This window comes from Conger conger, chromosome 15 (assembly GCF_963514075.1).
Source record: "Conger conger chromosome 15, fConCon1.1, whole genome shotgun sequence".
In the NCBI taxonomy this organism is placed as follows: Eukaryota; Metazoa; Chordata; class Actinopteri; order Anguilliformes; family Congridae; genus Conger; species Conger conger.
In genome coordinates this window covers 4,754,681-4,781,549 of record NC_083774.1, presented here as the reverse complement: position 1 = coordinate 4,781,549, position 26,869 = coordinate 4,754,681, and the positions used below count along the sequence as shown (strand labels likewise).

Sequence of the window (26,869 nt, the reverse complement as noted above, 5' to 3'; positions counted from 1 at the left end):
TATTGCGGTGCTATTTCTGTGTTTGTTGGCCCAGTTTCCCTGGGAGGCAGATATTGGTTGGAAGGTGGACCCTGTGGTACAGAACTAATGACAGAGTGCTTAATTAGTGGTTTTGGGCCTGAGCCACTAATAACTGTGTGTCTGTACTTGAGCCTCTGCACTGCTGCAGTGGTTGTGTTAAAACCTTGCGTGTGTAGAAGGGGACATACGCCTTGTGTGAGTGTGAGTGTGAGTGTGAGTGTGTGTGTGTGTGTGTGTGTGGGTCCCTGTGTGTGTCTGAGCTTATGTGTGTATGTCTTTATGTGTGTGTTTGTGTGTGTGTGAGTGTGTGTGTGCGTGTTTTTTGCATGTGCATGTGCGTGTTTTTGTGTGTATATGTGCACATGCGCATTTATGTGTGTATGTGTGTGTGCATGTGATTGTGTGTGTGTGTGTGTGTGTGTGTGTGTGCGTGCACATGCGCATTTATGTGTGTGTATATATATATATATATATGTGTGTGTGTGTGTGTGTGTGCGTGCACATGCGCATTTATGTGTGTGTATATATATATATATATATATGTGTGTGTGTGTGTGTGTGTGCGTGCACATGCGCATTTATGTGTGTGTATAAATATGTGTGTGTGTGTATGTGTGTATGTGTGTGCAGATGCATGTGCGCGTGCGTGTGTGGCTTGGATATCTTTTCCCCTGTAAATACTCAGGGGGCAGGTGGGCTTGTGAGGAAGTGAGACGTTCTGTTTTAGGCCTGCCTCCTCCCTCCTGCAAAGACAGAGCTGCAGCCTCTGTTAGAGACGGCTCTTAAATGGGTTACCCTATTCTGTCACCAAAACAAACGGGCGCGAAACAAACGGGCTGCAATCAATTTTAAAATGAGGGTCACGCCAGATGGGCCCGGGCCCCCGCTGTGTGGCTTCTCCCGCCTTCCGTCACGCCTGAAACCGAAGGGCTTTTAAAACGGCCCAATCTTTTATCTTTAGTGCGGAGGAAAAGGTAGATCACAGCGGAAAGATGCACACGCACATCCCTCATTAATCTTCCCGGCAGCAGTTTTGTACCTCTCGCACTGCGTCTTCTTAATAACCGATCGCAGACAGACAGAGGTTTAATACCAGGGAGGAAACCGTTTTTTTAAACGATCTCAAGCAGCTGTAATTTTATTCCGGGCGTCTCGACGTTGGGATCGATTCGTCTGGAGCTTTCTGGCCAGCCGGGCTCAGGCTCGGAGAGCAGACGGATCGCTCAAATTTGGGGGAAACGCTGACGCCCCTCGCGGCTGAAACGAGGCCTAAGTGTGATTGAGGATGACGTCTCCTAAATGGTAAATGGTTGGCTTTATATAGCGCCTTTATCCAAAGCGCTGTACAATTGATGCTTCTCCATTCACCCATTCATACACACACTCACACACCGACGGTGATTGGCTGCCATGCAAGGCGCCGACCAGCTCGTCAGGAGCATTTGGGGGTTAGGTGTCTTGCTCAGGGACACTTCGACACAGCCCGGGCGGGGGATCGAACCGGCAACCCTCCGACTGCCAGACGACTGCTCTTACTGCCTGAGCCATGTCGCCCCGCTCCTGATGTGTAGGTCTTCACGGTTTCAGAACCGCCGTCGCGTTTAAAGCTGCTCTGGATAAGAGTTTCTGCTGTGCTCGTGATGTATACTTACATACAATCCTTGATCACTCCCGACTCCCCAGCTAGACCACTCCGGTCTGCCAGCTCTGGTCGCCTTATGGTTCCCTCTCTACGTGCACCTGGCGGTCGAGCTGCACGTTCACGCCTGTTTTCTGTTCTGGTTCCTCAGTGGTGGAATGACTTGCCTACCACTGTCAGGACAGCAAAATCCCTCTCCCTATTTTGATGCAGACTCAAAACACACCTTTTCAAACTCTACCTTAGTCCTCCCTCCTGATTTCCCCCGCCCCCCCTTTCTGATATCCCTATCCTCCTTGTCTACCCCAAAAAAAAAAAAAAAAAGAAAATTGCACTTATGATGACGACAGTTTAGAACAGCATTCCACGTGTATTTTCCTAGTTATGGATGTGATGCTTTGACTTGTGGAAGAACCTATGCACTAGTAAGTCGCTTTGGATGAAAAGCGTCTGCCAAATGACAAAAATGTAAATGTATAATAAAATGAATTATGAATTTCAGTTTGCATACACTCAGTCGGGTAGGACTTGAAGGTGTTTGAAGTTCTGTGGTAGAGAGGCCCACGTGAATGTATCCAGAGGTAGTGTTTCAGACTCAGACTAAGTTCATCTCCTAGCCTGAGATTTTCTCAGTTATCCACCGTGGTGTGCCACTCGCAAATTCTGGGCTTACAGAAAGATATAAGGGCTTACTGTGTGATCATCTGAAGCCCTGTGCGTATGAGTATAGTCATTTATTCCCCGTTTATTCCATTTTCTCTTGTTTTCGGCTCACTGTGGAATCTGCAAATTGTGCCCCTTGAGTCACCACTTACCTGCCTGTGCCTGCACCCTAAAGAACGCTCTGCGGAGTCAGAGACGTTTATTTAAAGCAGACGGTTATACTCAGTGCCTTTCCCAATGAGTAAAACGTACGGGTAAGGGTAAAAGTTATGCCTGAATTAGTTAATGTTATTCTTTCGATTCATAAGATTCGTAAAATGACTAAAATGAAATCAGGCCGATCAGAGTAGTAGACGTAAAAGGGGAGTGCCCGTGATTTCGGTGTGCAGAAATAAAGAAACAGCGATAGTTTCTTTCCCCTCGAGTTTCAAAGGACAGAGTGGATAGAGGAGAGGGCATTGGCCATTCCTGTCTTGTTCCGCGGCCCTGTGCGAGACGTTTGGATCATGTCCCAGACAGTATTGACTGCTGTCGCTACGGGAGAAGAGCACAGAGTGTTTATCCCACTGAAAGAAACGGTTCAATCCCATAATGCTCCAGAGCAGCGGGGGGGGGGGGGGAGGGGGGAGGCCGGACGGCTCTGAATAACGTGTCCATGGAAACCAGCGGAGGAAGAAGGCTCATTTATGGCGACTTTATCGTGTGTTTACAAATGCAGCCGGCTGAAGTTTCTTTAGAAAAGCCAAAAGTCGCGACGTGTTTGGAGACGTAAGGGAAACTTTGGAAAGAGTGTTTATTTGAGGGTGGAGGCTGTTCCCAGGCGAGTGTCAGCTGCAACGTCTCCCCCTGCCAACCTCGGGGAGGCTGGCTTTTCAAACGCTCGGTGCATCCGACAGTCTCCTTTCTTACAAACAGGGTAACCCACGGTTTCTTCCAAACACTTGGAAGACGTGATTATCTGCGAGACGCCGTGCGTCTGTTTGGCTGTCTCCTCTTTGTTAGCGTCTCCTCTCCCCGCAAGAAACGTCAGGTCACCGACGCCACTCGCAGTAAACAGAGAGGAGTTCTCCCAGAATAGATCTGCAGGAGGTCTTGTGGCGCTGGTGGAGAACAGGCGCGTCAGTGCTGCTGCCCCAGATCCCAGGCCTCGTTACGGGGCCGACGTTGTGCTTCTCTGGCCTCTCTGCATTCAGACCTTTCCTCAGCGGACCGTCTGACAGGAGATCTCACGGTTAGGGAACGGGACTTGCAACTCAAAAGGTGTAAGTTCGATCCCCCTGCTCTATAAATAGGTTGTTTTTGCGAAAGTTTAATCTGTGCCAGTTGCTCTGGACGGGAGCGTGCGCTAAATGCTAAAATGTAACTTACCTCCAGGGTGACCCCCAGGGTACGCGCATGGGCTGCTGGAGTGGACCAATCAGCAGCTCCGGAAGCTCCGTAGGCTCAAGTCCCGCCCGGTACCGCGCACACGGACCCGATTCTCCCTCTCGTTAAGCCGTCGGTTTGTGTTGTTTTTGCGGATGAGTTGCGGAACAGCCGAGGTGTGAAAACATTGGCGGTGCAGCGTACGGCAAGCCCCGGGAAACGAACGACGCCAGCGCTACTGCGCTAATGCGCTAATGCACTCGGGGGGGGGGAGACGGGCGCTCTTAATTACAGCGTCGCCAACCCGCCACGGTCGCCCGCTCATCCTTCATTTCATATCGCGCGGAGCTCATTACCGCCGCTCCGCCAGGCCGCTCCGCGCGACAAACTCTTCCCAGTCAATAACTGACAGCGGCCATTTTAGAGAGGGTACATTCACTGATTGTTTTCACTTACGCTCAGGCACACACTCACACGCAAACACAGACACACTTAAACTCCCACACACACTTACACTTACACTTATACTCACACTTACACTTATACTCACACTTATACTCACACTCACACTCACACACACACACTCACACTCACACACACACACACACACACACATATAATATCTCTCTCTCTTTCTCTCTGACACACATACTCGCACACACACACACACACACACACACACACTGTCCTTGGGAGAGTCACACCGTTGGCAGTGAGTGAATATGTGATGGTGGGGTCGTGGGGTTACAGGAGGGATGGAGTGCAGGGGCGGGGGAAGCAGAGGTCAAATAGGGATTGGTGGGTAAGTAGTGGAGGCGGGGTTGGCTGGAACGCAATGTGGAGTAGAGGATCATAGAGCAGGGGCAGTAGAACACTGGAGGCTGGAGGTGTAGGGGTATAAAGCACATGGGCAGTAGAATACTGTAGGGTGGAGGTGTGGAGGCAGTGGAATGTTGTAGGGGTATAAAACACAGGGGTAATAGAATGCTGTAGGGTGGAGGTGTGGGGGCAGTAGAATGCTGTTGCTGTAGAATGGAGCTATAATGCACAGGGGCAATAGAATAGTGTAGGGGTATAAAACACAGGGACAATAGAATACTGTAGGGTGGAGTTGTGGGTGCTGTAGAATGCTATGGGGGCAGTAGAATGCTGTAGTGTGGAAATGTAGGTGCAGTAGAATGCTGTGGGGGCAGTAGAATGCAGTAGAGTGGAGGTGAGGGGGTTTGAGGCAGTAAAATGCAGCAGTGTGGAGGTGAGGGGGTTTGGGGCAGTAGAATGCAGTAGTGCGGAGGTGAGGGGGTATTAGGGCAGGAGAATGGCATGCGGCAGGGCGGAGGCAGCTGGGTTTACTCTAATGAAATATTTACGTTCCCCTGAGAGGGGCCTGCAGCTCCAGGCAGTCTGAGTGTAATTGATCAGCCCTGTCCTTTAATAATTCAGCTGATTAATGCGGGGAGCTGAGCCAGCCTGGCTGTGTGTCTGCAGGCTCACCGGGCTCCAGTACCCCAGGGGGTCCACTGACACCCCCCGACCTCCGCACCCCTCTGCCCCTACCGGGAGTATCACACACACACACAGAGACACACACACACACACACGCACACGCACACGCACACGCACACGCACACGCACACGCACACGCACACGCACACGCACACACACACACACACGCACACACGCAAAGCCATCCTCTCTCACACACACACGCGCAAAGCCATCCTTACACACACACACACACACACACACACACACACGCACACACACACACACACTCACACTCACACACACACACACACACAGAGACACACACACACACACACACACACTCACACTCACACTCACACACACACACACACACGCACACGCACACGCACACACACACGCAAAGCCATCCTCTCTCACACACACACGCGCAAAGCCATCCTTACACACACACACACACACACGCACACACACACACACACACACACACTCACACTTCCTCTTGCACACACACACTGTTTTTCTAGCCATCTGCACCACATTTGCCAGTATCAGCGCTCAGATGGTGAGGAGCGCAGTATATTGGTTTTAAAATGAAAAAAGCCATGAATCGACCCCTCCCTCTAAAAATACGCGAAAACGTACGGTACAAAAGGGTTTGAAAAGGAGGTCTGGCAGACTCCTCGTCTTTCTGTAAACCGTCTAGAGAAAAAACGATTCGGCAAGTGCAGTCGATGGTTTAATTCCAGATTCTGTGTGTATATTTCAGTGCCCAGTCCGTCGGGTTACGTTGTTGAAGAATGACCCTCCTCTCTGCCTTGCTGGCTTGCAGAGTGTTGTGCAATGACCTTGCCGGGAGAAACGGTGAAACTCAGTACTCTGAGAAATGTCAAGTACAGAATATGAAATGGTGCCTCTTCAGACTCTGGCATCTAGCCTTTAACCCTGCATTTTTTCACCCTGTGTTTATCTGCCAATTTGAATCGCATCCATTGGCCCGTCGTGCTTCTGCAACAGCCTCAGGCAATTCTGGAGAGTGCGGACGCAGTCTGCTGCAAAGCCGTGGAAAAGATGCTGTTTGAAAGCATCTCGTTTCACGGTGCTGGCCCTGATAGTGTTGTGCACGGGATCGGGGAGAATAGGGGAGAATCGTTGGAGATGTGGTCCAGGCGAGTGTTGAAGGGTGGGAGATGCCTCTGCAGTTTCCTCATGTTCTCTGTTGTGTTAGAATGGCCTTTGTTAAAGAGCTTAAGACTGGGCGGTCTTACACAGCAAAACAAAACTCTTAAACACTCTTTTAGTCTTGTAATGAGACGTAAAATCTAAAGCAGAAAAAAACAGATGTTCGCTTGACAAGTGAAATTTTCTTACCCCTTTGGCAAATTTAATTAGTCTTGCCTAATTGGTAATATTTTTGTAATTTAGAAAATAAGAAATAGAAATAAGAAAGAATTTAAATAAAGCAGCTGTTTGGGGTAGTGGTGTTCTGTTCAGGGGCCCCCTTTGCGGCTGTAGACTACTCTCACTCTTGCTCACTTCTCTAAACCTTTTTTTTAACTTAATTTCTTGATGACATGCACTGGCCCGTCACATGGCTGCAACTCGCACAGCTGAACCCAGAGAGCACAGATCACAGACAGACACACACAGCTGAACCCAGAGAGCACAGATCACAGACAGTCTCACACAGCCGAACCCAGAGAGCACAGATCACAGACAGACACACACAGCTGAACCCAGAGAGCACAGATCACAGACAGTCTCACACAGCTGAACCCAGAGAGCACAGATCACAGACAGTCTCACACAGCTGAACCCAGAGAGCACAGATCACAGACAGTCTCACACAGCCGAACCCAGAGAGCACAGATCACAGGCAGTCTCACACAGCCGAACCCAGAGAGCACAGATCACAGGCAGTCTCACACAGCCGAACCCAGAGAGCACAGATCACAGACAGTCTCACACAGCCGAACCCAGAGAGCACAGATCACAGACAGTCTCACACAGCCGAACCCAGAGAGCACAGATCACAGACAGTCTCGCTCTCTCTTCTCCAGAGCCCTGCGTGCAGTGTACGAGTGCACCAGGTGAGGTGCTGCATCCTCACTGTGTGGCCTTGCAATGGGAGCTAATGGGAGCCAATAGACTGAGACCAGCGCAATGCAGTAGGGCATCTTTCATTTGATGGCCTCATATAAAATGGCCCCCACCCTTGCCCTCTTGCTGACACTGGCAGAACTCTGGGCCAGAACTAACTACCCCCTCCACGTGCACACACACACACACACACACACACACACACGCACACGCACACACACCCTTCACAGCCCACCGCCCGCCACAGTGATTCGGTCGGTGCAGTAACTTGTCTGTGGGGTCACTAACGAGCCTTGCTCCGCGCGGCCTAAAGCTAAATCCAGCTCGGCAAGACGAACCTGGCTCACCCAGGCCGCAGCCTGAATGTACAGATCTGACGCACCTGTCCCTCGTTCATCCGTCTTACCCTGCGGGTGGAAAAAATGCCCAGCGCCGAAAAAGATGAACTCAATGTGGCATTTGGGGAAAATAAAATAAAAAGCAGAAAGAGAAAGAGTGAGGGAGAGATGGGGAGAGACAAAGAGAAATCTTAGCATTCTCTACAACAAGTGTTGCCAAGTGAAAGTGTACTGTGGGGGTGGCGGGACTCATATATCAGCCCCCCCTATAGCATCAGACAGCGACAATAAGTCATCCAGCTCCGAGCCACTAATCCCAGGGTGCTCTACTGCGGGAGGAACAGCTGTGGCCTCTTAGTGTGCACTCTGTTGTGCTATATCTACTGTGAGAGATAACCTTTCCGTGGCCTTTATCATACTGTACGTACATGTTGCTGTGATAAAGTGTGTCACTTTCTCTCTACTGCTTCTGTGATAAAATATAATATAATATAATATAATATTCCTATTCCAAATGCTGTGTTTGACTTGACATTTCTTCAAAGGAAATGGCCAAAGCAAACTCATTAGGAATATGAGTAATCCCTCATTTTTCACTCAAGATTAAGAAATGGCTATATTCCTCTCATCTCCATTCCTTTCTTCTCCTCCGTTTGTCTCTCTCCCTCTCTCTCTCTCTCTTCCTCCCTTCTCCCTCTACCTCACCTTGCTCATTAGAGGGGACGTCTCTCTTTCTCCTCAGAGGAAGACACTCCGTCTCTTGACCCTTAGTTCTTCCCACAATCCCCTCTGTTCCTTTATTTGGAGCTGAGAAGAGCGGGCTTGTGCGCCTTGGCTTTATATAAATAAGTATGTAGCTGGGAAAGGGAAGTGCTAATGACTAGCGTCTCCTGTTCGAGACATGGCTGAGGCGGGAGGTGTGAGGTTAGGGGTCTGGTGCGGCTTTTGCTGTCGCTCTGACGTTTTAATCACAAGGTGTGGAAGCCTGGAACACGGACTCCTCCGTGAGGGGAGGAGGAGGTGGGGAGCGGGCCCGGTGCCTCTGTCTCTCACTGGTGGATGAGTTTTAACGGCATGTCACGTGGCGGTATCGCGAGCGGGAAGCGTGTTCCGCGGGGCGACGTGAACTTTCGGCGAACCAGGTGAGCTTCCCTCCCCGCGCTGACTGATCTGCAGAAGAAAGAGTAGCTGTGTCCATGGCCTTTCCCTGCGAGGCGTGAGGCTGTTTATCTATCAGGCTCAGGTACTGCAGCAAAGGCTGTTCCCTCCACCATGGTGCTCTCTCTCAACTGTGCCCCCATCTCTCTGTGTCCCTCTCTGCTCTCTACCTGTCTGTCTGTGTCCCGCTCTGCTCTCTACCTGTCTGTCTGTTCCTCTCTGCTCTCTACCTGTCTGTCTGTGTCCCTCTCTGTCTCTGTACCTGTCTGTCTGTTCCTCTCTGCTCTCTACCTGTCTCTCTGTGTCCCTCTCTGCTCTCTACCTGTCTGTCTGTGTCCCTCTCTGTTCTGTACCTGTCTGTCTGTGTCCCTCTCTGCTCTGTACCTGTCTGTCTGTTCCTCTCTGCTCTCTACCTGTCTGTCTGTGCCCTGCTCTGTTCTGTACCTGTCTGTCTGTGTTCCTCTCTGTCTCTGTACCTGTCTGTGTCCCTCTCTGCTCTCTACCTGTCTGTCTGTGTCCCTCTCTGTCTCTGTACCTGTCTGTGTCCCTCTGTCTCTCTAACTGTCTGTCTGTGTCCCTCTCTGTCTCTGTACCTGTCTGTCTGTGTTCCTCTCCTTCTTTGTACCTGTCTGTGTCCCTCTGCTCTCCCTCTCTGAATAAAGTGCAGAATGTGAAGAGAGGGCGGACCATCCCACTCTCCTTTCATTTTAAAAAAGCAGAAGATGAGCTTGTTTGTGTCTGAGCTCCTCGCCCACATCGTGTCACAGCCAGCCTCTGCAGCCTCAGCCAATCGAGCATGGCCCCTACTCGTCCCCCGATTCTCCCACAATGCATCCCTCTCCCTGCCTCTCAGACCGAGCCTCAGAGGAGTAGTGAGTTCCATTCTATTGTCATCTCGATGTCCCTCGCCCCCAAAATATCCTTTCTCCGGTCCCCCCCTCCCACACACACACACACAGATACACTGTGTCCCTAAACTCCCCCCCCACCCCCCCACCCCCTTGTAGCTGCCACCTCACAGGTTGCTCGATAGCATTAGCAAGTCCCATAAGTGCATTAAGATCGTCTCAGCAGTGTGTCAGCAAGTAATCAGAGTCAATCGATGGTGATTATAGGCCAGTTTTCTGCTGCTGCCTTCGTGTGGGGATCAGAGACTTTCCAGACACCTCCAATCTGTTTACCTGTTGCTTTAAATAATTTAAATAATTTATTCTCCTTTTTTTCCCCGATTGTGGAATGTGTTTGTCGACCCGTCCCAATTCTGTGACGCCCTCAGTTTGCCGATTTGTGTCCTCGTGATGGCGAATGGGAATGCAGACCCAAACCGCAAACTGTCAGGCGCAGGATTTGTTTGGACAAAATGAGTTTGGTCAGAAATCTATTTTCCGTTCTTTTGCTTTAGAATCAGCCCTGCACAAGGCTTAAAATCAGTCACACTTAACTGGACACACTTCGAAAGGCAAAGCCAGTACAGATCCCCCTAAGCTGCTCTTTTGGTAGGGGTCTGTGAGCCTCTGGATTTGCCAGCAGTAACATTGTGTTTCCCTGAAAGCTGGTCAGACTACTGCATCACGGATAAGTGAAGGGTGATATTTAAGATAATGAAGTGATATATTACACAGAACTCAAAACGGATGTGTATCCACCTGCAAAAACATAGCGACAACATGGAGCAGTCGGATGATCCGTGTTAGACTAGAGGTCAAGCAATGAGAGGAGGAGGAAGAGGAGGTGGAAGAGGAAGAGGAGGTGGTCAATGGAATGACAGACGACAGGTACTCCTTCAGAGAGGTGGCCTTGTTTCTTGTCTTAGAGCTGGGGGGGGGTTACAGTGGGGGGATTGCCCCAGTGTACAGTGTCTTTCTTCACTGCAGTTCAGGATTTTCCCCCCACTTTGTTCCTATAATTTCGTTTGTTATGATTACAATTTATTTTGACAGTTGCTAAAAATTTCAAGGTTTCAAAACTCTTCGTACAACTCTTTGCACCAACATGCAGCTTGTCAGTTCATTTCATTCACAAAATGGATCAAAACTACCAAATTACTGCAAACATGTCTCAAAGGAAAAGCACCAGCACTAGAATTTCTTGTGTCAATCATAGCACAATGATCTAAAAAACACTAACAACCAGTGACATTGCAGTTGATGCACTATTTTCTGTTAGTGATTTTCAAATTGGACTGTAGAAATGTGTAGTTTTTGGTGGTTCAGCCTGATTTTTTGTAAAAGCAAGAAGAAAATCATTCAGTTTGGTCCACATACATATGTGTGTGTTTTGGTTCTTATGCTGCAGACACTGGTTGGTTGGTTTGAAGTTTTTGATCCACGAGTGGGCAACCACTCCAGAAGCTCTTTGACCATGTTTTGACATTTCATTTCATTACACTACATTACCGGTGTTTGGCAGACACTCTTATCCAGAGGGACATACAGTTGATTAGACCAAGCAGGAGACAATCCTCCCCTGGAGCAATGCAGGGTTAAGGGCCTTGCAAAAGGGCCCAACGGCTATGCAGATCTTATTGTGGCTACACCAGGATCAACCACAGACCTTGCGTGTCCCAGTCATGTACCTTAACCACTACGCTACAGGCCGCCCTGTATTTGACATGAAAAAGAAAGAGAGTGTGATACTGTACTCTGATCAGTGAAACGGCTCTGTTCAGCGGCACACTGAAGGGCTAATGGAATGTGCACTACGTCAGCAGTAACATTTGGCCCCCATATTTGACCCAGAATTCATTTCTGGGGAGTAAATCAAAACGCAAATGGCAGTACAAAGAGACACGCGGACATGCACATGTTCACACGCGCGCACACACACACGCAAGCACTCACAGACACACACAGACACGCACACACACACACAGACACACACAGACACGCACGCACACACACACACACGTCAACACACACACACACACACACACACTCAGACTAGGATTGCCAGATTTCAAATTTGTCAAACCCAGACACCGTGCTCACACCGTTGGAACTGATGGTATAACAGTGGGGAGGATAAATCCGGGAGGACATCTGCACGCTCCTGAATGGACGCTCTTGAATAAACGCATGTGAAAATTTGCAGTGAGAAAATGTCCTTCTGTTGAATTTATCTTTTTTTATTTTTTCCTGCAACACTGTTTCTGAATTTGTGCGTGTGGTAGTTCTCTTTTTCTGGAACAGTGGTGACGAGAAATTGAATTCATTACAAACTAGCGGCCAAATTTCAATCACTAATTCATGGACATTTACTGTACATTGTCCAGTTGGGACTGAAAACTGGACCTATGCAGATCATTTGAAAACCAGACATCGCGGTCCAGAACCGGGCATTCTGGATCAGTAACCCTTGGGTTTACACACACATACAGGCACACAGACACAGCATGCAGCCGTGTGTGTATAGACATGTTCACTGGCAAATACCCAGACACAGGCGGACACATACACATGCACGAACACACGCACGCACACACACACACGCACGCACGCACGCACGCACGCACCCAGCAGACACACACACACACACACGCACAGACACACCCAGCAGACACACACACACACACACAGGGCTGTGGTACAGCTGTTGACAGAAAGCAGTGTGTGGGGGAGATTCAGGAGTTTGATAGTGCAGGACCAAACAAAGGGGCCATGAATCAGTCTCTTATCAAACTTTCCCCTGTATGAGCTGCAGCCCTATCGGCAAGACCCAAAGCCCCCCCTCCCCCCCAGCCCTATCGCTAAGACCCAACCCCCCCCCCCCACCCCCCCACCCCCACCCGTTTACCCACTCTTACCGCTTCTACACTGTTACCATGGAGACAGACAGGTTAGGGATTAGAACACTACCCCTGGCATGATGATGTGTCCCCTACCCAAAAAAACTGACATAAATACACATATAAACACACACACACATACGAACACATACCTATGTAGACACAGGCAGGCACACAGTCGCACATACACACACGCACACACACACACACACACACACACACACACTCTCACACACACACACACACAGACATGTGCACTCACACACTCACAGGCATACATGCACATAAACACACAAAACAAACATACACATGTACACACATACATTCACACACACACGCACTCACACACATACAGCACACACGCATGCACACGCACACACACACTCTCACGCACATACATTCACACAGATACAGCACACATGCATGCACCCACACCCCCTACACACACACACTCTCACACACACAGACACACACACATGCACACATACAGCACACACACACACGCATGCATACGCACACACACCCGCGCCCCGCACACACACACACACACATACCCCCACACACACGCACACCCAGGAGAGAGACACGTTGAAGGTTGTGATGGCCATGTTTAATTCAGCTGCTGTCGGACAGGCCTTGTCACCGCGCGATTTATGTGCTGCCTCTGCGGCCAGCGCCTCCCACAGTGCCATCAGTATTCACGCGCGCGCATGCGGCCGGGGAACGCAACCTTGACTGCCACTCCACGCTCCGCGCCCCGGCGCCGGCTCTGTTTAATTACCCCCGCCTCCCCGAACGCGGGACACAACGAGCTCCTCCGCTGATCTCTCAGCCCCTGTGATCCCTGCCCCAAAATCTGCCACCTGTACTTACCGCTGACATCTCCCACGGGTCACCCAGACATGGGTACTGACGAGGAGGGCATTGGTCATACTGGGCCGGGGGGGGGCATTGAGTAGCAGAGGGATTGTGGGTGGGGGGGGGGGGGGGGTTAGGGGGCTTTGGGTAGTGGAGGGATTTTGGGTGGCTGGGGGGGGGCGGGGGGTGCAGTGGATGATGGGGGGGTATATTGGATGGTGGTTGGGTTGTGGGTAGTGGGGAGGTATTGGGTGAGGTGGTAGTGGATGATGAGGGGGGATGGGGGCATAGGGTAGTGGGGGGGGTATTAGATGGGGGGAGGCAGTGGATGGTGGGGTGGTTGTGGGTCAAGGGGAGGCATTGGGTGGGGTGGGTAGTGTATGGTGTTGGGGTTGTGGGTAGTTGATGGTGGTGGGGTTGTGGGTGCTAGGTGGTGGGGTTGTGGGCACTAGGTGGGGTTCTAGGTACTAGGTGGTGGGGTTGTGGGCATTAGGTGGTGGGGGGTAGTTAGTTGGGGGTAGTTGGTTGTCGGCTGAATTCATTTCGTTTCATTACCCAGGCAACCTCCGAGGGCGGACAGCCCATTTTGAATTCCTGAAACAATGAAATTGCCTTCTGTCTGCCGTTATGGTGAAATATAATATCCAGGAATATTACCTCCAGGATTTGGCAGGCTGGGGTGACAGACATTTTACAAGATGCATTAGTGAACATAAAGCTTTATTAGTCCGCCCCAGCTTTGAAGCTGTCAGGGTCCTGGCGTGTTCTCCTCCCCACCCTCAGGCAGGGACGGGAGTTAGAGCAGGGCAGGATCCTGCCTCTAATCAGCTCCCTGCAAAGCAGGAATGTTCTCACTCCCGCTGAGAGAGATTCGCGTAAACCGGGGTGGGTCACGGGGTCAAATCCCGCTTCTGACTCTGCTGTACGAGGTGCTTAATTTCGTGCTGCGCTAGCGTGTGTATCTGCCGCGCCGTCGGTCGGTAATGCGTGTGTGTGCGTGTAGGAATCTGCGAAGCTAATGAAATACGATGTATGCCTTCTTTACATGTTAGTGTGTACTGAAGGGTCTCCCACGGTAAAGCTGACTGCAGTCTCTTCAGACCAATTATAACTTCTGCATAATGTTTCTCACACACACCCATATGTATGGATCTGTAAAATATTATTATAACTTGATCATATTATATTATACAGTGTGTGTGTGTGTGTGTGTATGTGTGTGTGTGTGTGTGTGTGTGTGTGTGTGTGTGTAGAAGTAGAACAGGAGAATATAAGAATTCGTAATGAGAAGAACAGTGTGTTCAACTCCTCTACAGAGGGTTATCCAGATTATTCAGCATTGCATCAGGCCCAGAGCTGACCTCCCTGAGGTTTGAGTCTGTGTGTATGATAGTGTATGAGTTTTCAGCGTGTGTGTATGATGGTGTGTGATGTTTGAGTCAGTGTGTATGATGGTGTGTGTTTTGAGTGTGTGTATGATGGTGTGTGTTTTGAGTGTGTGTAATAATCCTCCAGGGGGGCTGGCTCAGGGATGAGAGAGGGTTTAGGTGTGGCCCAGTACTGCACTGTAACTGCAGACGGGCGTCTCACCTGCCCTGCAGCTGGAGGGGCTCACGGCACAATCGATTTTCCTAACGGGCTGAGCGGAGTGTGATGGGAGTGTGATGGGAGTGTGATGGGAGTGTGATGGGAGTGTGATGGGAGTGTGATGGGACAGTGATGGGAGTGTGATGGGAGTGTGATGGGAGTGTGATGGGAGTGTGATGCGACGCGGTTTCCGCTAACACCGCGTACGAGCTCGTCAGACAGCCGCCCAGACGGTGTGAAGCTCCTGAGGTCAATTTCCCCGTCATTCTCTGCTGGAGATGCCCCAGGCCTCCCAGACATCCCCCCATCACCTGTACTGGAGATGCCCCAGGCCTCCCAGACATCCCCCCCATCACCTGTACTGGAGATGCCCCAGGCCTCCCAGACATCCCCCCATCACCTGTACTGGAGATGCCCCAGGCCTCCCAGACATCCCCCCCCCCCACCCCCCCATCACCTGTACTGGAGATGCCCCAGGCCTCCCAGACATCCCCCCATCACCTGTACTGGAGATGCCCCAGGCCTCCCAGACATCCCCCCATCACCTGTACTGGAGATGCCCCAGGCCTCCCAGACATCCCCCCATCACCTGTACTGGAGATGCCCCAGGCCTCACAGACATCCCCCCATCACCTGTACTGGAGATGCCCCAGGCCTCCCAGACATCCCCCCATCACCTGTACTGGAGATGCCCCAGGCCTCCCAGACATCCCCCCATCACCTGTACTGGAGATGCCCCAGGCCTCCCAGACATCCCCCCATCACCTGTACTGGAGATGCCCCAGGCCTCCCAGACATCCCCCCATCACCTGTACTGGAGATGCCCCAGGCCTCACAGACATCCCCCCATCACCTGTACTGGAGATGCCCCAGGCCTCCCAGACATCCCCCCATCACCTGTACTGGAGATGCCCCAGGCCTCCCAGACATCCCCCCATCACCTGTACTGGAGATGCCCCAGGCCTCCCAGACATCCCCCCCCCCCCCCCACCCCCCCATCACCTGTACTGGAGATGTTCCAGGCGTTTCAGAAATCTCCCTGTCATCTCTCCCGCGAGAAGCCCCCCCCCCCAGACCTTCCGAAAAATTTCCCCCGTCACCTCCGCTGGAGGGGCCCCGGGCCCTGGAGCCCCCGTCAGACGGCACCGGGGCGGGAGCGTTATCGGAGCCAGCAGCCGCGACGGCGGGATGTCAGCGGGAGCCGCGCCCGGCTGCCAGACTCACCGGCTGCGTGGCCAACCTGCCCGCCGCCCCGCCCGCCAGGCACGCCGCTGCCAGCGCCGTGGACTCCGCTTTCTGGGCTCTCTTCCCCCTGGCAGAGACTGATGGCCCGTCCCTGGTTAAACACGGGAACGTAGGGAGGGCGCTATTTACACCCACATCCCCCCCACACACACACACGCACACACACACACACACACACACAACCCTCTCTCTGTCTGCACTCCCAACCCCAGCCCTTCAGCAAGCCAGACACGTCCACAAAGGGATAAAAAGTTTATCTTCAGTCATATTTTTATATCCCAGCCTCAAATCTTTTTTTCTTTTTTTTTTTTACTTTAAAAAAAAACTTCTCCCTTAATTTTTTTTTTTCATCCTCTGAGGGCAGTATAAATATGAAGTTGTGGTGCAGGGGGGAAGTGAGATTGTAGTTTTCAAAGTTTTTTTTATTTTTTTTATACATGTTTGCCTCTTACGGCTCTCTTTGATGACATCATTAATGATGGATTGGTAGTGTATTGCACTCAAAGACCCAGTACTGTTTGCAATAGTCATAAGCTGTCTTTGAGTGATAGGCTAATTACTTTCATCAGCTAAAGTTGTATGCCTGCCCAGCTAAAACTATATGTGCTCGAAGCACCTGTGTGCCTGCAGACGTCTTCACCTCTCTCCTCTCAGAGGGGCTAACGTTAGTGCGCTAGGTGATTTTTTTCAGAGTGGTGGTCTATAAATTTTTTTTTTGCCTCTAGACTGTCATATGGGCTAACACTAGCACACTAGCACGTTAGCGGATTTATTTCAGAGACATTGCCTGAGGATGTCTTCACCTGTAGCCCCTCATAACTGCTCACGTTAGCACGTTAGCTGATTTATTTCAGAGACATGGCCTGTGGATGTTTTCGGCACTAGACTCTCGTGAGGGCTAACGCTAGCGCGCTAGCCGATTTATTTCAGACCGTTGGCCTGCGGACGTTTTTCGGCTCGACTCTCAGAAGGGCTAACGTTAGCACGTTAGCTGATTTATTTCAGGCAGTTGGCCTGTGAGCTCTACACTCAGAAGGGTCTGATAAGGGCTGCCCTTTCCAGCCTGCTCTCGGGGATGGCTGGAGAGCTCAAAGGACTGAAAACCTCAATCAAAGGTCACTTTCCCTCCCTTCTCTGAGCCTCGTCCTACAGCGGTAATCGGCGAATCCGCTCGGACGACCGTCGCGCGTGAAACGAGGTTCGAACCCGTTTCTTATCCGCATTTGCTGTTGAATCTTTCATCAAGGGTTAATTGCTGACTAACTGGAGTTTAATAACTGTGGAGAAGCAGGGGTAGGGCTGGGGGTGGCGCGGGGGGGGGGGGGGGTAATGGGTGCAGTGGGTAATGGGTTTATCAGGATGCGCGTCTGAATTAATTTAGAGTTTATTTATCCTCCCCCTCCCCCCCCCACCCTGTCCCCACGTGATTGGTCCGTCTTCATTTCACTCGTGAATTAATGGGCCAGTCATCATTAAGAGCCGACCGGGGCGTCCTTCCCTCTTCATTCATCTCCGCGGAAACCTGCGATTACGAAATCGATAAACAACAGGGCCCCTGCATCGCTCGCCCGCGTGTTCCCGGGACGTAAATCCCGTTTCACTGATTCCCCGAGAAACGCTGCTGTCGGAGAGAACAGTCGAGGAGCGGAGAGAACAGTCGAGGAGCGGAGAGAACAGTCGAGGAGCGGAGAGAACAGTCGAGGAGCAGAGAGAACAGTCGAGGAGCAGAGAGAACAGTCGAGGAGCAGAGAGAACAGCCGAGGAGCGGAGAGAACAGCCAGGAGCGGAGAGAACAGTCGAGCAGCTTGCAGTTCCAGCGGTGCTCCCGCACACCCTCAGCGCCCTGGGATAAACACACCCTGGGCGCCCCGGTTCTAACGCCTCAGCATTCGCTGCTGCTCCCGAAAGCGTGCGGAGAGAATGCTGAGTGCCGCCTCCTCGTCCTGGAGGAGAACTCCTGGGGGGGGTTTCCACTTTTCTTGTTTCTAAATGCGAGTGCAGAAAGTAATTTTAACAGCCAGGCAATTGTTTGGACTTTGTTATTCAGAAATAGAAATGGACCCCTCGGAACGGATGGCAGAGAGGCAGTAATGAGGCAAAATCTCTCCCTCTCCTTCTCTCTCTCCTTCCCTCCCTCCCCCCTCTCTTGCTCTCTCCCTCTCTCTCTCGCCCTCTCTCTCCCTATCCCCCTCACTCTCCCTCTCTCTCCATCCCTCCCTCTCCCCCTCTCTCTTCCTCTCCTTTTCTCCCTGTTTCTCTCCCTCTCTTTCTCACTCTCTTCTTCTCTCCCTCTCCCTCCTTGTCTCTCTCTATCTCTCTCTGTCATTCCCTCTCCCCCTCTAGGTTTCTCTCTCTCTCTCTCCCTCCCTCCCCCATTCTTTTATTGCGAGCACATGTCCCATCTGTTTCTGGGATGGTCCCAGGGATGGTGTCGGCGCGAGACAGATCCGTCTCTGTGCGTCTCTCTCTGTCCATCAGACACAGCTCTTTTGTCATGTTATTTCTGGATTGTTTCCTGCAGGTTTATTAAAGCGCCGCCACTGTGGGCTGCTGGGAACTCTGTGTGCACGTGCACGTGTGCCTGACGGACTCAGTCTGCGGCTGCCATGGTTACCATTACCGTGGTTTGATGTCAGGTACACTAACGGGCACAAAGCTTATGGATTCCTAGTCGGTTTCTTTTTCTAAAAGCATGGCCAATCCTCTTCATAGAGGCCTGGGCACAGTCTTCTGCCCTGGGAACCTCACACACACACACACACTCACACACACACACACACACTCACACACACACACACACAGACACACACACAGACACACACAGACACACACACACACACACACACACACACTCACACTCACACACATACACACACACACACACACACACACACACACACACACAGACACACACACACACACACACACACACACACACACACAGACACACACACACACACACACACACTCCAGCTCTCGCTTTGCTCTCAATTTACATTCCATGGAAGATCTGCTTCTTCTTTTGGTTTCAAGCCAAGTTCACCTCCTTAGACATCTCATCTCTCATGTTCTCTCTCCCTGTCCCTCCCCCTCTCTCTCCCTCTCTCCCTTTCTTTCTCTCTCCCTCTCCCCCACTCTATCCCTCTCTTTTTTTCTCTCTCTCTCCCCACTCTCTCCCTCTCTTTCTTACGCTTTCTCTGTTTCCCTCTCTCTCTTCCCCTCTCCCCCTCTCCTCCCATCTCTCACTCTCTCCCTCTCTCTTTCCTACTCTTTCTCTCCGTTTCCCTCTCTCTCTCCCTCTCTTACCCTCTCCCCGTCTCCTCCACTCTCCTCCCATCTCTCTCTCTCTCTCTCTCTTACCCTCTCCCCGTCTCCTCCACTCTCCTCCCATCTCTCTCTCTCTCTCTCTCTCTCTCTTACCCTCTCCCCATCTCCTCCACTCTCCTCCCATCTCTCTCTCTCTCTCTCTCCGGGTGTGAGTAGTCTGTACTCCAGAGCGCGTTCACTGTTGCTCCGGGGGTCGGGGTAAACGAAATGTGCGGGGCCCCATTTCCAAATTACGCTCTCCGCGCGGAGGATTCCAGATGAAAGGGAGGAAGCACTTACCGGGGCAGAAACCCCCCCTGCAGGATCGCCAGCCATTAGGACCAGTTCAGAGCTTACCGCGTGAAATTACCCACAACTCCCTGGGCCACAGGTTCACTGTGATGCAGCCTGGAGCGCAGCTGTCCCACTGTAGCTTACCCTCCTTCCCTGGCATGTTTTTATGAATACATTTCCCCGTTAAAGCGGTTTGCCGTGGTAAATGGTGCCGGAGAAGCTACAGGTTTTACTTCATTAGGCCCTGAGAGAGAGCCGCGGAGGGTGTCTGGCTGTCCGACCGGGTCCATCAGTATCCATTAGAGAGCCTCTCTCATTAGGAGCGCGGGAGACGCTCCCCCCAGTAAGACGGACTGAGTGCAGCTGGCATCGTGGCTGTTTGAGGATGCAAATTGTTATATTTATTTTCTCATAAGGGACGTCCGCCTGGCCCGCGCTCTAAATAAAGGCATTTATATTCACCCTGCGAGGAGGAGGAGGAGGAGGAGGAGGAGGAGGAGGGGGGCGGGGGGGGCACACACAGCGGGGCCCTGGTTTGTGTGCGCGCGCGGAGACGCGAGCCGTGAGATAGAGTTCAGCTCCGGGCGGCTGAAGGTCCTCCAGGCCCCAACCCGACCCTCCCGCCCGCCCAACGCTTCCGGCGTGTTCTCCCACCCGCTCCCTCCCTGGCGCTATACGGCCCAAAAAGAGGGGGAAAGTCAGGAGCTGGCACACCGTCCCCTTCCGGCGTGTTCTCTCCCTTCCCCGAATGAGCGATGGCCTCGTTGCCAGGGAACGACGCGATAGTTCTCAATTTGCCCCGGCAACCTGGAGATTAGTTGAGTTAGCAGCCTCTTCCTCCAAAAATCATACCGACCGCTCATCAATCATGCAGCCGGGCCTGCCAGAGCGGCCCCGCTGTGGCCCTGCCCGTTTGGCTCCGCCGGCCGGCCAATCGGATTCAGCATTCCCGCGCTACGGTCATACTGACCAGGGCCGGTACACTGAAACGTGTTTTTGTTAGGAAACCATAAAGCACCTCCCAAAGACCAGGTCTATAAACTACCGCCAGAACGGTTGAGGCGTAGGTCACCTTGCATGGGAAACGCAGGCATAAACTGCAGAGGAAGTGTGAGACGCATATAACATATTAAGCACACACTGTACATGCTTATTTAAATCAATCAAATTTATAACCCATATATTTGAGTTACTTTCACCCCCAAGCAGAGGAATGCTGACTCAGAAAGCTGTACAGTGGTTATTATTATATATTTATTATTATTATAAGGCCACATCTGTTCCCCTGTTTGGTAGGAGGGTATGGTAGTTACAGACTTGGCCTATCCACCTGCTGTACTGGACTGATGTTCATGGCCTCACAACCGACCATGCGTGAATTGGACCTGATCAGACGCGTTCCGTTGTTTGTGCTGTGACCTTGATGTGCGCTGATTTGTACGTGGCTTTGGATAAAATAAAACGTAATGTAATGTTTAACAGCTCCTGTGGAGTGTGTAGGTGTGAACTGGCCGCGGTCCGTCAGTCTGTCCTTCTCCACGGAGCATAAACACCGCTGGATGTACGTTCCCCGTGTTTTTCCCGCTCTTTCGCGTGGACAGACCTGTTTCTGGTGAAAGACGATGGGGGGGAAAGGGACGAAAAGCACGCAGCGAATCGACACGATGGTGTCAATAACGGCGAAGCGAAGGAACACATTGAAAGGATCAAATGTAATAACTTTTTATCGAAGGTACGAACGTCTCCCCGGCACTCTCCGTATATCATTCCGGCCGGTGATTTATCGGTTTGTTCTCGCTCGGTCGGACGGTAGTGCTATTTTTACCGCTGACGCTGAGCGAGAAGACCCCCCCCCCCCCCCCCGCCCGCGTTCCTGAAGTCATTCTTTCTGTTTGTTGTGACATTATCATCAGTTTGTTCTCTTGTTTTTGTCTGTCCGTAGTTTGGGTGGGTAGTGGCCTTGTCTGCCGGGTTGATTGAGTAACGCATTACAGCTGTGGGCTGCGTGGTCTCCAAGGCAGGACTCCTCAATGTAAATACTTCATTCGCAGTAGCAAGGTCGGCGTCGGGTATTGGCACATCGATACGGTAATTCTGATAATACGCGGCAGAAACGCAGTGGGGTTGGCTGCTGATCAATCTCGGAATTGACTCTGGCGAATAAGGCGTTTTTACGAGCCTCTATCCTGGTGGACTACGCTGACAAAATCAGAAATATGACGCTGAGACGTGAGAAGTCTGTCGGGGGGCGGGGGGGGGGTGACGTGGACCTGCCTGTCAGGAATAAAGGATTTATTCTCAGACTCTGAATCCATGTCCTTGCAGTAGTAGATCGTTTAAAGAGAAACTCAAAAGTTTATTATTTCTTTTAAAAAATATATGATAAAGAAAGCACTCAGGAAGTTTAAAATTCCAACCCTGGCTCTCTCAGCCTGCTGCCTAATCTCCTGGAATGCAATTTTAGCCAATTAAATCTCCTGATTTAATTAGCTGTGTGTAGTGAGCGTCGGACTCAAAATGGCCGCCGGCGCGTCCCCCAGGTGGGTGCTGCACATCGGGGGGGGGGGCTGGGGGGAGTTTCTCCCCTCACCACTGTGAGAAAAGTGCTAGGTAAATGGAATTATGAATTAATTATTATTATTATAAGGCACTTATGAAATATGCAGCATTGCTGAGTGCTTTTATCCTGGTCATCTGTATCAGCCTTTATTATTCCGGACGTGTCCTCCCCAACACCACAGAACGCACTTCCTGTCAAGGTGTGAGGAGTTACTTCCTCAATCTTTCATTCTTTCATTCCTCCCCCCCAAAAAAAGAGTGTGTAAGAGTGGGCCCTGGAACTAGAGTCCTGAGTAAACAGAGGGAAGGTGTGTGTGAGTGTGTGAGTGAGTGTGTGTGTGAGTGTGTGTGTGAGAGTGTGTGTGTGTGTGTGTGTGTGTGTGTGTGTGTGTGTGTGTGTGTGTGTGTGTGTGTGTGTGAGTGTGTGAGTGTGTGAGTGTGTGAGTGTGTGAGTGAGTGCATCTGCCTGTGCCTGTGAGTCTGTGTCTGTGTGTGTTTGTGTGTGCGTGTGAGTGAGTGCGTGCGTGAGTGTGTGAGTGTGTGAGTGTGCGTGTGTGTGTCTGTGTCTGTGTCTGTCTGTCTGTCTGTCTGTCTGTGTGTGTGTGTGTGTGTGTGTGTGTGTGTGTGTGCGCGCCTCTGTGTGTGTGTGTGTTGGGGGCGGGGGGTTATTTTGAGCTGCACTGCATATGAAGGGCGTCCAATTAAAGCAGATGATTGTTTTAACCCCCCCCCCCTCCCCGCCTCTGTCCCTGCCTGTTTAGCAGAGGGGGGATTGGTTCCCGCTGTCTCTGTTTAGCAGAGGGGGGATTGGTCTTGTTTCTCATTCTTTGGGCTCCAGAGAGCTGGAGCGCCTGGCATCTCTCAGCGTGCATGAATGAGCTCACTGACGGCAGGCCAGCCAGGCACAGGCTGGGAAAGGCCATCTCAACAGAGGCTGGAGAGGAACGGGTGACAGGAGGACAGAGGAATAAGAGTGGAGGAAATGAGAAGAGAGTTTGTTGCAAGTGTGTGTGTGTGAAGGAATGAATGTGTGAGTGTGTGTGTGAGTATGTGTGTGAATGAATGAGTGTGTGTGTGCGCTGTGTGGCTGTGTGAGAGAGAGAGAGAGAGAGAGAGAGAGAGAGAGAGAGAGAGTGTGTGTGTGTGTGTGTGTGAAGGAAGGAATGAATGTGTGAGTGTGTGTGTGAGTATGTGTGTGAATGAATGAGTGTGTGTGGGTTTGTGTGTGTGTGTGTGTGTGTGTGAGAGTATATGTGTGTGAATGAATGAGTGTGTGTGGGTTTGTGTGTGTGTGTGTGTGTGAGTGTGTGTGCATGTGTGTGTGTGAGTATGTGTGTGTGAATGAATGAGTGTGTGTGGGTTTGTGTGTGTGTGTGTGTGTGTGTATGTGTGTGTGAGTATGTGTGTGTGAATTAATGAGTGTGTGTGTGTGTGTGTGTGTGTGTGTGTGTGTGTGTGTGTGGAAGTTCTTATCCAAAGCAACTGCACATGTGACTGTGTTACTGTGCACACACAGTCCACTGACACAGCGGGGTCTGGTACTGAAGTAAAGCAGGTTCAGGATCCTGCTCAAGGCCAGAGCACCATACAAACCCCTCAGCCTTTCAGTTACAAATCCAGCTCCTTCCCAACTAATCTACACCGCTGTCTGTGCGTTTGCATACCACAGAGAGAGAGAGAGATGGTCCTAACTCTCTCCTCCCTGCTTTCCTCCCAGGCCCGACCCCAGACAGGACCCACCCCGGGACTACGGAGACGGGGGCCCGGGCTCCTTCATGGGCCACGCCCCGTGACAACCCCAAAAAAGGCCTGACGACCAGCTGCCCGCTCCTCTGCGCTCCGCTCATCCCATTCCGGTTCAGTAGACCCCTGACACCCCCCGAGGTCTACTGGGGCTCCACTGGCCCAGGTGCGACCCGCCTGGAAGTTGGTGATTCTAAAAGAGACGTCCTTTCCATTCTTCGTGCATTATATATATTTTTTTATAAAAAGCTTGATTTTTTCTGTTTTCTGGGTTGAAAAATATGGTTGTGTTTCCTGTAGTCACACTTTTGGGCTCACAGTGTAAATCTTACATTTTCTCTTTGCCTGCTCCAGCCATTAATCTGCTGGAGTTTGTGTATAATTAGGCCAAAATGTTGTGCTGATCGGTAATGTGGCAGATGCTTATAAATGCAGTGGGTGTTAAAATTCAATGTGGAATTTAAGAAGGTGTAAACAAGTTGGGCTTTCCAGCACAGAAAATGTTTAATCATTCGAGGGACCTTAATTATGACAAAAAACTCAAGGAATGGCAAGGAAAACAGCCTGTTGTAAATACTTGTTAATTATACAAAGAAATGTGATTGTGTTCTGTATGTGTTTGAAGTTTACAAAATTCAAGTCATGTTTGCAATTTGGAACAGTTAAGACCTTCATCAGAATATCATGAAATATTGAAGTCAGTGCTTCATTTTTGATTGGAATTTTCTCATGAATAGGTGTCTCTACAGAATTTCTGAAATTGATTTTGCCAAACGGCTTTGACCAATAACCAGGCCTTCAGAGTCCAAAAAAAGACATTTAAATACTGCATTTAGAGGAAGTCGGAAGCAGCATAACCTGGAGATAATTCCCAATTATAAAAGGTCAGGGTAGACCAGTCTAGTCTAGGTACTAATGGCCTTCTCAGATGGGCAATGGAAAGGCCTCCGTATGCTTGTATTAGGACTTTCCCAGCTAATGATTGGGACAGCTTATAGCCTAGTGGCTATGGTGCATGACTGGGACCCGGAAGATTGGTGGTTCAAGCCCTGGTGTAGCCACAATAAGATCTGCAAAGTTGTTGGGCCCTTGAGCAAGGCCCTTAACCCCACATTGCTCCAGGAGGGATTGTCCCCTGCTTAGTCTAATCAACTGAGAGTCACCTCGGATAAAAGCGTCAGCTAAATAACAAATTATAAATCATTAACTTAGGTAAAAGAGAGTTTGCATTCAGCCCAAAGTTTCAGAAAGCCTTGTATCTGTGGTTTGCATTCAGCCCAAAGTTTCAGAAAGCCTTGTGCCTGCAGCCTGCATTCAGCCCAAAGTTTCAGAAAGCCTTGTATTTGTGGTTTGCATTCAGCCCAAAGTTTCAGAAAGCCTTGTATCTGTGGCTGCTCACAGGTAGCGGGGGACTCAGGTGTGACTCCCCTTTGAACGGAGATGATCGGTGAAGAAAGCTGAATTTCCTTAATGGGAATTATGTTAATAAGTGTGCAAACGCGTCTGTTCCTACCTGATATGCAGGAATAGATTCGGCTCATACATATGCGAGTAAATAGTCTTCATCTGGCTGAGAAAACACACGCGCTGTCTCTTCCAGGCTTCGCAGAAACCTCGCCCTTTTTTAACATCAAATATTTTATTTTTGACATGAAATATTTAACATGTGTTTTGGCTGTGTGACAGTTCTATTTCGGAGATAAATCAGTGAGGCGTCTGGATGAAATGTGGAGGTGTGCCGTTTCTCTCAGGGCTTTTGTCATCACGTTCTCTGAGCTGAAACAGAGCTGGGGAAGAGCGGTCCGCCGCGTTTTTAATGTCTCCCGCTTTGCCGCGGCTGTGCGGGAGCTAAGTGTGAGCTGGAGGGGGTTTAACACTTAAGAGGCGCTGCCTGCTCGCGTGGACAGCTTCTGAACGGCTTCACACGACCGAAGCTTCGCTGCGGAGTCTCCGTGGCGGGGGCTGTGCTTCCGGAGCGAAAGATTTCAGCGCGCCTGAATTAAACGTGATTTGATTTCTGTTTCTGTTTTTTTTTGTTGTGTAAATAAAGTTTAATGAATGCAGCAGTCTGAGGGCTCTTTGTGTTTTCTTCTGAGAGCTGAAAACCTGATTACACGCCCCGTGTCAGACTCGGCGGGGAAAAGGAGCAATCAAATAAAATAAATGAAGGGAAATTGCACAAACGCAGAGTGGAGATTCCTAAAGAGGGAGAAAAGGTGGGGACGTCGGTCTGGACGGACGGGCAGGAGGGAGGGAGGGGGGGGGGGGCTCTTTGTCCTTGCTCCAGGCTAGCTCGTCCACGGCAACTGGTTGCCGTGTCATTGGTCAAGACATGTGGTTCAGAAAGCCTCAGAGCTGTTCCAGATGTAGCGCTTCTATTGAGGGAAGGAAGTAACATGCAGAAGCAAAAAGAGCTTTTGTTAAACAGACAATAGATTATTATCCTCGCCAGTCTAATGGAAAGCAGAGTGTTGGGGCCTGTGCGTTACTGGAGTCCGCAGACTGCAGGAAGCTCCAGGAAGCAGACACTGATCTAACGCCACCCCCCTGTCCTTCAGTAGCCCCTGTGAGTGCTCTGGGCCCCCCTCAGATTTCAGAGAAAACAACACAATCTTCTGCTCCCTGCCTGCTTACGCAATTTGACAAATTTCTCTGTCACTGTTTTGACACCAGCAACTCATTTCCATGCTGGTGGTTTGCAGGAAATTTGTGAGGTGTGTGTGTGTG

General features: G+C 50.8%; 1 protein-coding gene across 1 annotated transcript in view; it reads left to right on the top strand.

Annotated features, from left to right (window-relative positions):
- trim44 (tripartite motif containing 44) overlaps window positions 1-26,205 on the top strand; it is a 129,535-nt gene extending 103,330 nt beyond the window's left edge. Inside the window, exon 8 of the mRNA XM_061221284.1 lies at window positions 24,117-26,205. Within this exon, the coding sequence (XP_061077268.1) occupies window positions 24,117-24,192 (76 nt within the window). The 3' untranslated portion in view covers window positions 24,193-26,205. The remainder of the gene's footprint in view (window positions 1-24,116) is intronic.
- Window positions 26,206-26,869: the final 664 nt, after the last annotated feature.